Raw genomic sequence first — 12,202 nt, 5'->3', positions numbered from 1 at the left:
AACAGAAAGATGGTTTTGATCCAGAGTAGCTGGGACTGGATCAGTGGCTTATCCCACTGCACCACAGTGCCTGGCACTTCTCTAAAGCATCTCTGGGCTTTCATTTGTCTGAATCCAGTTTCATCCACATTACCTTGTAACTTTTGTTGAAAGATTCTTTCCTCTACATTCAAAGAAGTACCCTGTCTTTCACCTAATAGTCATGTGACTCCTGGACCAACATGACATCATTTCCTGAAATTTCTCCTTCAGGGTGATGGTAGGTTTCTGCTGTCTCACATTCTCTGATAATGTCTTCTAAATGACAGCAGTTTTCTAAAACACTGCTGGGACAGTGGCATTACAAGTTACACTGCTGCCCACTGTGTAGGCATTCCATGCGGGTGCCAGTTAACCTCCCAATACTGCTCCCTGCTCATGGCTTGGGAAACCAATGGGGGCTGGCCAATTCCTTGTACCCTTCACCCAATTCAGTCGTGAAGGCAGCTCCAGGCTCCTGGCTTCAGACAGACTCAGCTCAAGCCGTTGAGTCTATTTGGGGAATAAGCCAGGGAGTGGAAGATCTCTGCTATCTCCATAAATTTGCCATTCCAATTAAATTAAATAAATGTATTAAAAAGCAGGTTAATTTATACTGCTTTAAATGTCTAGATTGACAACACCAGTTTTTTTCTATATTTTGTGTGTGTTTGTTAGCCATTAATGAATGCAATTTTATTTTTTTAGAACTTTCTTAAATGTTAGTTGATTGGGATAACAAATTGGATCAGAAAAGACTCTAAAAATAAATTCATTACTAATTCTGGAGACAATCAAGTCCTAAGAATCTCCAAGAATAGATCTTGGCCTAGAATTAGATGTCAGACACTTTGTAATATAATATATCTTAATTTCTTCTTTAAAAAACACATAGAATTTAACAGCTCACATGCCGCAATGTAACAATCTCAAGAAGTGATTGTCCCTTTCTTTTTCTTTGGTTTAACTCATGTATGTTCCCACTCACTCTTATTGTGGGGCTTAATTTTAGCTTCTGCAAATGCTATTCTATTTTGTTTGAGACATTTTCCGACAAAAATAAATGTGATTTTTGGACTGTCCCATGATCAAGTGTCTGTAGACACCTTTGGATTAGATGGAATCACTCTTCCATTGAGGCATCTCAGTGCTTCAGATTGGCAGAGGCTGCAGGTTGGGGGGAAGTACATGTAAATCCATTTCAGGAGCTAGAGAAGTAATGTTTGGTTTACTTAAATTTATGAGTAATGTCCATGGACAATATAAAATCAAAATGTATTCTGGTGTTCACAAAACCTTAAAATACACATTTGAATGAACATTTTCAAAATTCCTCATAGTTACTTGCCTGAAAAATCTATTAAGGATAAGCAAGAAAATGACAAATGGAGTGTCACACACAATCCAAAATCACTTATGTTATCATTGAAATAATCAAATGAGAGATAGTATCTTGGTATGAACATTTTAAGAACGCAGTGAATCCATCATATACTAGTAGTGTATGAAATAGTGTTTTCACAATAATTAATGTTCAAGATTGGGTTTAAGATGATTTTGTGTCATTTACAAACTTATATTTGTGTTTTTCATATGTATATACAAATATGTCAGGTACATATATACAGTAATAGCCGATTGCTAAAATAAATTTAGCTTCAAAACAGTAATTGGCTTGTGCCTCAAACTATACAATATTCCACTGATAGAATGGCAGATGTTAGAGTGAGAGTACACACAGTTGTCTTCATTGTGCTGAACTTTATATTCTATGTAAGGGACACAAAGCAATAACTCATTGACAACCAAGCATTGACTACCCAAATGTATATACTGGGCGTAATAATCAGTACTAGAAAGTTTATTGCTTCCCATTAATAATTCATACTTTTAGATGACAGAACAAATAAAACAGACCTGTAATTATTTGAAGGCACAAATGATCAACATACGATAGAAGGCATTATTAGACATCTGTTACTACATTTTTTGAGATTATTACATTTCTACTTATAATTAATGAAGGTCAGTAAATTCAAGCAATGCGGATATTTTTTCTTAGTGAATATCAAATAACTATAACCACATTAAATGGATTTCAAAAACTTTTTCTTCTATGTTGAACAACATTCAGATTACGTATCAAGAAGAGAGGGTTTGCATTATATGCTGGAATTAGTGAAAGCAATGATGGTAATGTTCTGAAAATATTACCCAACAGCAATTGAGTAAGGTTTATTTTAAGCCAATTTATATCAAGGAAAATTTTGGTGACTGGCACAGAAAATATCTCAGAATTTATTTCATGTTTCTTTCACAGGGCAGTATCAAAGACAGGGCCTGATATATTCCTCATAGTCTTTGTTGTTATTAATCAGGTTTGTGATTTCTGCAGCAGTGGAAGGGATATGGTGGATCCCAGCAGTAAATGGCAGTGGTGCTAGTTCAAGATTTTTAGCCCTGCATGCAATGTCTTGTGGCCATATTTATTCAGTCCCCAGTTTATGAGGCTGAGATAGGAACAGAATCAGCAGAGTTGTAGCGATTTCCCAGTCCAGTGATCTGACAAATTGTTACCCCAATCAATCTGTCAAGACAGCTTTCTCATGCTCCCTCTTTCCTCCCATTAAGTTGTAGTTGTGGAGTAGCTCTGTCTGGGGGCACTGCTGCCCCTGGTTACTATGGAGACCAAAGCAAGAATATCAAGAGGAGAAGCCGCTCCTGTTCTTCCTCATGTTGCTAACGAACTCTTCTACTCCAGACTTCAAACATAGCCTAGGCAAGCAGTGGGAGAACAAGGGGATTTCAAAGACACGAGCGTTCTATCCTTCCTGCTCCCTGTGTGCACAGAGCAACACGCACACTCTGTCCACCTCCCTACCGTTTGCCTTTCAAAGCTATTGTCCGTGACAAAATCCACGATGCGTTGTTTCAAAGTGCCACATGTGAGCATATCCTCCCAATGCACGCTGGCTTTTTTTAAACTATGTAACTGATCTTGAAGCATTTTATCTCAGGGGAATAACCTAGAGTCCAAATTTGAAGATTACTTACTGCAACTTATTTAAAGAGATAGAGCTTTGGTTACCTATTATTAAATGATTGTTTGACCTCATAGGATAGGTTGTTTGTAGATGAATTCTGACAGAATGTGGTTCGAAGAGTTTGACAGGAACTGATGTTGAGTAGTGAAGATACTGAATGGGAGATACAAATCGGAACACCTGGACTTGCTACTCTCCAAGGTCCTCAGTTCACTTCGCGGCCAGTTGAGAGCCCTGGTGGCAGCACTGACAGTCTGGTCATTGGATTCCAGCCACCCATGACCTGTGGCTTTGGCCTGGCCTAGCCATGGCTTTTGTGGACATTTGGGAAGTCATGAGGCTTTTCACTTTGTCCACGTCTACCACTCTATGCTCCTTAAATATAAAGTTCAATGCTTATTTTTTAAAGGTCAAAGTACAGACATTGTGATATGACAGTCTAAGTTACCTGTGTGAGATGGCCTCTCTCTCAGAGTGCCAGTTAGAATCCCGGTTCCTCTACTGTGGTCCAGATTGCAGCTAATGAATCCTTGGAGGAAAGTAAATGATGGCTCCAGAACATGGGCCCTGCTACCAGCAAGGGATACCGAGGTGCAGTCCCTGGCCCTTGGCTTAGGCAAGGCCCCGCTGCATGTGTGTAGTAAACCAGCTGATGGATCCCTCTCTGTTTTACTGAGTTTCAAATAAATTTTAAATGAAGTAATTAAAAAAAAAATAATCTAGAATTATGTTTTACAGAAAAGTAAAATGAGGGGCTTAAACACTAGGGTACTCAATTCCTTAATCAAATTGTCACTCAAATTCCCTGGAATTTGAAATTGCTTAAGAATGAAAAATTTAAAAAGATTTATTTGGGCTTTCAAAAGTAACAGAGAATAAGGTAAAATTTGAATCTGAAACTCAGGGATCATGGTCACTGAAGATTTCCTAAAAAGGGCTTTTTCATTTTGTTTTATATCTGCCTTCTAGCTGCCAGGTGGTGGGAGGCTCCTCCAGGGACTCTGTTGGAAAGCAGGTAGAATTTAAACCACAAGAATAGGCTAAGGAGAAGTTTGAAAGGGCAAGACCTGTACAATTGTGTTCAGGATCATCTAGATATTTTCATTTATTTCTACAAGATGGAATCATGTATGTTACAAAGAAGTCTTCAAAAAGTTCATAGATATACATAGTGAGAAACTAAGTCTTAATTCTGCAATTCCTTTGCATTACACAACATATTCTTAAGCTACATATTCTTAATCATTTTTGTTGTATACACACATACACATATATTAAACAATCTTAAAAAGAAATCTTTATTTTTCATCACCACTTCCAGTGATCAGCCAAACCTGTTTATTTATTGTTTTTAATTTCTTTTTTGGTGATGTTTACGTAGTAGTTGGTAATTATCAAGGATTAGGGGAAAGTGGAAGTGGATGAGACCAGTATGTCCAATCAGTGCTGTACAATTTGACCAACATCTTCACTGTTTTTATAATCAATTAATTATGTCTCAGATATTTAGTGCAAAAGAAATTTTTCCAATGGGTAAAATTTAAAGCAATTGTTGAAGGATAGAATGGGAATGCTTCTTTATTTATTAACATATAAAACAGGTTTTTTTTTTTTTATCATGCTGACTTAATAACATTTTGTTTGTGGCAATTCGAGCTTGTTTAAGTGGTTGAAATTCCTGACTCCTCAAGAAAGCACAGTCTTTCTGAAGCAATATTGCTGTGCTTCTCCCTGTACAGACTTTACTCACCAAGTAAGTGCTGGCACAGCCTGCTTTGAGAGCCCTCACAATGCAGCTAGTGGCATCAGAGTGTTTATACTGTACTCAGTGTGAATTGGGGGACAGCGTTTACAATTCAGAAAAACATATTTAAATGACTCTTGCAATAGACTGAAATGACAGTACATGGCAAGGAGCAGTGTCAGCAGATCTAAAATATTTACTTCTCATGTTGTGGAAACATGGTGTCATATGCATAAACAAATACTTAGCAACTATATTCCACAGCTGTGAATCTAATGTGGGTGTGATAATGTTTAGCTTTGTTTTTCAGTTCTTGACAATTCATTATGTTTGAGATACTGTTACACAAAGTTCTAGAAAAATAAGGGTAAAGTGTGTGTGAATTTAGCTTTCCCCCTCTCCCCCAAGAGCTTTGATTAAATCAGACATGTGCTTTATAGCTTGGACATTAACATAGATATGGTTTTAGTGTTATGGATTTAAAATAAATATGATCGCTAAATTATTTCCAACCAGTATAGTCATTTTAAATAATATTAGATACAAAGAACTTTCAATAGACACGGGCTATCTAAGGCCATAGATGTTCTCTATCTCAGTGTTCTATTTCAAACTTTCATCCTGAGCCTGTAGCACACATCTTTTCTCGCTCTGGGCTCGGAAAGTGAACTTTATGAGCACACTTCACAAAGCACGTGGAAATATACACATGGAAGAAATGTATTTTGGTGTCATCAATTTTTACATTTTTAAGTAATTAATTTTTTTTGAGAGAAGGAGAGAATCTTCCATCCACTTCTAAAGAGGGTAACAGAAAGCCTAGGATCTGAGATCTCATTCTTCTTTTCCTGTGCCTGTGACAGAAAACCAATCATTGCAACTTCACCGTGTTCTTCCAGGGTCTCAGCTGGGAGCTGAGGCTGAGGATTGAACCCAGGCACTCTGCTATGGAGGTGGCCACCCCAAGTACATCTTAAAGTCTGTGTCAGTCATCTGTCCCTCCCTCAAATTTTGGAAATCCATGAATAGTTTTTAATTCACAATATGTATATTCATGTGTTATGAAAAAAAAAATCTGCCCCTCAAATTTTGATCCAAATTTTCCATAAATATTTGGAAGTACCTTTATACTTAATATGTGGTGTTTTTATCTTATAAAACTACTCTTCATCATTGAAAGGAAACGGAGGGTGTGCATAAGCATCTAATCTGAAACACCTGGGAGCTCAATAAATACTGACTGTGTTTGATAAGAGAAAGCAAGCTGTTTATTTAAGAATCTCCCTGCTGCTGCTGAGGTATAGTCAATGACAGAGCAGCAGCAGCTGGTGGGGAAATGGCCTGAGACTCTGCATTTGAGAGGGCAAGGAGCGCATTTGAGAGGGCAAGGGGATTCTGCGCCTTTGGCTGGCTTGTTTTCTTGACTGTGCACCTTAGACAATGAGACAGTTCAAGAGAATGGCAGTGATAACAGCATTAGCAGAGTGACTAGCGAAAAAACACTGTAGTATTTACACTCAATGAACTGGGACTTGAGTTCTATGTATGATGCTAGTATTTCTGAACTTCATCCTTTCCTCCAATTGTCTGCTTTTCAGAAAAAAGGGATAGTTGAGGTGGTCTCCATTGTTTGGTGTTAAGGGTGCCAATGTGAGGTGACATAGGCTTTGGTTTCAGAGGTGGCCCTGATGGAGAGCCCAGGCCTTTTGGGTCATGTATCTCATGCAAAGTTCATCTGGATGAATTTTCTTCAGGGAAACTTCACCCAAGAAGAATGAGGACCTAGTCCCCATTCATCTACCAAATCTCGCTCTGCTGTTACAAGTAAGCAATGTGGCTAACTATCTGATTGTGGCTCCAGGAACATTTGAAGTGCAAATTGAAGAAGTCGGACAGGTCAGATTTTACAGAAGGTAGCAATAGCTGAGGATAGGATGGGACTGGCCTGGTCGTGACACTGCAGAACCTGTGAACACCGGAAGCTGTTGCTGTCCAGGGAATCAGAGCTGTGAAAAGCCCAAGAATGCATTTTTCTTGGGACATCTGAACCATCTGACCAATAAAACTGGCCAAGACGTTAGTTTTTCAAATGTTGTGGTGAAGATTCTCATTGCAACAGTGCTACCAATTCTCCAAACTGTGGGCCCAGAATTCCATTTGGATATGAAGTTTTACTGAGTTCCTTAGCAACTGGCTGGCTGGATGAAAAGATTCTCATCAGATTGTTGGAAGGACTAGAGGATTTTCTTTTGTGGCTTTGAGTCTCTCACACCCTGGATTCTTCACCAGCTGGACATTGTGCTGTGATTAATAACCCCATTACAGTCTTTGATATGCAGTCTACAGGCATTGCTTACAGATCTTGGCCACAGAGCTGTGTCTTCTGGACTCAGTGGATCTCACTTGTCCCTGAGAGGGCTGTAACTTGTTAGAGTTTTCATGCTCATGATCCTTGAATAACAAGTATGTTACACAGCTCAGATTCTGGTCCCAATCCTCTCATATGTTGACTTTAGGAAGATACCCAGCCAGGAAGGAGATACAGGCTATGCTCCCGAAATGTGCACCTGAGATGAAATGACAGTAACTCCTTCAGGAAAAATTTATGAGAAGCCTCCAGAGAAGAAGGAAGGAGAGGAAGAGAAAAGCGAGGGGGCTCAGGTGTGACCTTCCCTTCCCTACTCAACAGGAAACTGGAGCCTAAACTAGATGCTAACTGGCTTTATATAATAGCATGTCTGTTGGAGAGTGACAATAACATGACAATTTCAGTGGGTTTTGATATTAGTTTACCAGACAGAATTTTCCCATCAATGAACCATCACATGTCCTTAATACAGCAGGATAACAACTTATCTTTCTATTATTTTAGAAGCCACATCTCCAGAAAAGCCCTCTCAGCCAGTGTGTTATTGAAATATTGTGGACTCTTGGTGTCTTGGAATTGCTTTTACAAGAAAAAATATTGAATTATTTCCTAGGCAAAAACAAAGGAAAACCAAAACCCCTCTCTTTCCTTTTATTTTCTTTAAATTAATAGTAAGTAATTTAGCCCTAATCAGTTTGGTAGAGTAAGGGTTTTATCAAATTAGTGTCGAAGTTGCACCTTCTGTTTTTGCATATGGTATTTTTGGTTTAAATAGACCCTTGGTATATATATTTGTTGAACTGATTCAATTGCTTTATGTATTGACCCCCCAAAAATAAGTCATAAGCATAAGCAACTAATATATACAAATGCAAACTTGCCAATATAAAGATAATGATCTTCACTACTTTCTTGTTTTCTACAACTAAATAAAACTCTTTTTCTCTCTCACATAAGCAAACGAAGAAACAAAAAAATCCATATAGTTGGACTGTATTGATAAGGAGATATTTGGAAGCTGACAGGCAATAATGACTTTCTGAGTTATTATAATAATAAAATATGATCTATACAAAATTATTTCAGATTTGCCATTGACCTTAATAATAAAATAGCATAGAAGAAAGAATGAAGTCATTTATACATGTAGTTTTATTTGTCAGTCTGTCATATACTAGATGTTACGGTTGAGTAAATCTCAGAGCATTTCAAAGTGTTCCAGTTCTGATCTTGAAAACAAAATGGCACAAATTTTGCTTTATTTACCTCACAGTTTTATTTTATAAATCTGAAGTTATATTGTAACTTCAGAATACATAGTGATTATGTCAGGATAATTAGCATGAGGTGATGTTATTCATGCAAATGAATGCAATTGATCCGAAATGCGATTTAATGTAAGACTTTTCTTAAAATCAAATTAAGAACTCAAGCAGATTTGTTACTCAGGTTACTAGGCCTAATTTCCAGTAGAGAAAATCTTGTTACATACAACCACAGAGTATAACTCATTATGAAATCTTGATATTTTTAGTGCTGCATCTGTGCTATTGCCATCTCTGAATCATAGAGTTTGAAGGCCCATGATGGATGTTTCAGTTAATTAACAAAGATAGGGATGTTCAAGATAGAGCAAATGGAATCTGGGTAACAGTCCACTTATTTTTCATGTGTAGGTTAAGTTTTATGATGCTGCTTTAAAATATAAGGGGATTTAAAAATGCCTATTATGACAACATTGCATTGATGCCGTTTTCTTGCACTAGAAATTATCTTTCAATTTCACTTATCTATTGGCTTTTTCAGGTACCTCATATAGCCAGCTTAAAAAAATAATTCATTTGTTTGAGGAGAAGTGACAGGAGAGTCAGACAGAAAAAGATAAATCACATTGATTGGGGCCTGGCTGGTGCCTTAGTGAGGGCTAGGAATGCAATCCACATTGCTTGGAGAAGTGTCAGTTACCAGATCGGGAGCCATCATCACTGCTGTTCCCGGGGGATGCTTTGGCTGGCAATGGGAGAAGGAGCCTTAACTGGAAATTGAATGACGGTACTCCGGTATTTGACACATGCCTGTTGACTGGTGTCTAAACTGTCAAGTTAATCTATTTTAAAAGCAGTGTAGAATTATGTTTCTGCATTTTGCAATGCAAGAGCAAAAAGATAAATGCGACACTGTGTTCCCCTATTTATTAATTTTAACAAATCTGTGAAATAGAGAACTTTTCTTTAGAGATCATCCTACAGCATAATTGCAGAATTAAATTGCCAATGGCCCTGTGTAGGAGTTGTTTATACAAACTGAGACCAAAATGAACAAATAAGAAGTAACAGTTGCCTTCATGTCCATTTTAAAAGAATAACTTGGCTCAACTTAATTAGTAAAACTTGCAAAATTAGGGCCGGGCGCGATAACGTAGTAGTTAAGGTCTTCGCCTTGTATATGCTGGGATCCCACATGGGCACCGGTTCTAATCCTGGTGGCCCTGCTTCCCATCCAGCTCCCTGCTTGTGGCCTGGGAAAGCAGATGAGGACAGCCCAAAGCCTTGGGACCTTGAACCCACATTGGAGACCCGGAAGAAGCTCCTGGCTCCTGGCTTTGGATTGGCTCAGCTCCATCCATTGTGGCCACTTGGGGAGTGATTCATGGGACGGAAGATCTTCCTCTCTGTCTTTTCTCCTCTCTGTATATCTGCCTTTCCAATAAAAACAAATAAATCTTAAAAACAACTTGCAAAATTAAAATTCATATATGGACTTCATTTTAGATGTCTCTTACAGGTTTACAGGTTAGATTGAAATAGGCTTTACATCCGTGCATTCTGTATAGAATCCTCTATATTTTCCTTGCCATATTATTTCTGTGATGTCATTTCTGTGTAACTAATAAACTTCAGTTTAGCCTTTGTGCATTGTTAATATAATGCCCTGGTTTATGTTCCTATAAAGAATAGTTATATGTGTCTGTACAATTTATAACCAATATTTTAAAAGTAAATTGTTAAATTACTGAAATTTAAAATTAATGTTTACTAGTTTGTGTATCCAGCTCCCATGGTGAGTACTGGCAGAAGATGAAATTAGGAACAGAACTGGGACTTGTACCCAGGTTCTGTTTTACAGGACATAGGTGTCTTAACTTCTTTTTCTTTTTTTTTTTTAATTTTTTTGATACAATTTAGTTGGTGGTGGGCTCTCCCCTCCCTCTTCCTCACATTCCCTCCCCTTCCCTCCATTCTCCCCTCTAGGTTTATAATGTGTGTCCATCGTGCGTTTTCCCAAGTCCATCATGCTTCCACTGGACTGTTTCCAAGACTTGTAGGAGAATAACTTTTCATTGTAGGTTAATTCTTGTATCCTGTGGCCCTAATGTAGGCACCGTGAGGATTAGGCCTTTGTTGTTTATGGGCTGTGCCAATAACAGTTATAGTGGACACGGACTGTCTCAGGTGGTTATAAACAATCCACCTCTTGTGGATGGTTAATGAATTATAGCACAAGTTCTTGTTACACTAGGCAGAAGTAAGTATGCGTTAACATATGTTTTCATGGTAACAACTTCTTCCCTAACTATTCTTAGCACGCCCCTTAGTTTGTACAAGAGTTTAGAGATATAAATATATTTGTATTATTTACAGATACAATACACAGCTAAATTTTTGTTCTTACACTAATAATATTTTTGTCCTTGAATTCTACATTGCTTGCCTTCTTCTCAAAATGGTTTTGGATAGATTGGCACTGACTTTACTGGCAGAATCAAAACATTAATAAAATAACATGAGGATTGAGAGTTACTGATAGAAAGATTTCAGTGTTGTTGTGAATTTATATGAAACAAGAAAAGATAATTTTTGTTGATGAACTAACATGGTGCTGCCTGTTTTCCCATGAGGCAGTTTTATTTGATCTGAATAGACTCAGTTCAACACATCTGGAATCATCATTTGTATTGCAAAGCTCATCTCATTTTAGGATATATAGTGGATGTTCAATAGTATTTTCAAGTTAGTGAATGCAATAGTCTGAACACGTTTCTACAGATTTAGTGATGCTTTCTCGTGTTTCTTGTGTATATGATAAAATCACGATGATCCAAGTCAGTGTGACTGGAATGTGCATGTTGTGTGTGAAGGAGAGCACAGAGAGGCAGGGCAACGATGAGCATTTAGGGCTGTTAGCAGCAAGGTTGTATTTTTTACTATGAGGAAAATCAGAGAATAAAAAGGACAATTTGTTATTTCAAGGCATTGCAGCTCGAAAAAGAGCATTTGGGAACACAGTGGTAATGTTTTGTTTGTAATATTTCACCTATAGGTTCAGGTTCTACGGAATGCGGGAGAAGAAGTGACCCTAACAGTATCATTTTTAAAAAGAGCACCTGCTTTCCTCAAACTCCCGTTGAATGAAGACTGTGCATGTAAGCATTTATGAACAACGTGTACATTTATACCATTATGTTACTGTCCAAGCCATTATTTTCTGACCATAAAAAAAACCACTTTTTTCGTTTGGGACTCCTGCTTCAACACAAGCATTAGTATACCATTAATCCTAAGCAAAGAGAAGAGATTTTGTTTTTCTTTTAAAATGTTTTCATCTTGTTAATGTTCTTTACCACTCTCTAGTTGGAGAGATAATTGGTTTTAAAAATGGACATCATATCAAACATTATGATCTCATTACAACTATCTTAAATTGCATTTATGGTGTTTGGGGAATATGTCTTCTGTACACAGAAAATATGAGACGCACTGATCTGATTAAGGAGCTTGCTAAATAAAAATGTTCTCAAAGGTCATCCTGATAATAGTAGGAGCATTGGCCTTTGTGGAAATGCAACAATTCACATAAGACTAACTGAAAAGTACAGAATCAGTTTCCATTTTTCTGAAGTGAGTGGCATATTATCAAATATCATTGCTAAACAAAAAATGAATGTATGCTTCCCCGACGCATAGTTTATGGTTTTTAGTGCACACATCGTATAGTTCTGATAAGGATCACCTTTGGTTCATGTACACA

The 12,202-nt window shown here is 37.5% G+C and overlaps 1 protein-coding gene across 1 annotated transcript in view; it reads left to right on the top strand.

Moving 5' to 3' along the window:
* Positions 1–12,202, top strand: part of SNTG1 (syntrophin gamma 1) — a 584,956-nt gene that overhangs the window by 415,660 nt on the left and 157,094 nt on the right. Inside the window, exon 9 of the mRNA XM_040972717.1 lies at positions 11,495–11,597. Coding sequence (XP_040828651.1) covers positions 11,495–11,597 — 103 coding nt within the window. The remainder of the gene's footprint in view (positions 1–11,494; positions 11,598–12,202) is intronic.

The sequence above is a fragment of the Ochotona curzoniae genome, unplaced genomic scaffold (genome assembly GCF_017591425.1).
Source record: "Ochotona curzoniae isolate NIBS_2020 unplaced genomic scaffold, NIBS_Ocur_1.0 contig_2318, whole genome shotgun sequence".
Classification (NCBI taxonomy): Eukaryota; Metazoa; Chordata; class Mammalia; order Lagomorpha; family Ochotonidae; genus Ochotona; species Ochotona curzoniae.
The sequence above is the reverse complement of the archived record's forward strand: the minus strand, read 5'-3'. Positions and strand labels throughout refer to the sequence as shown.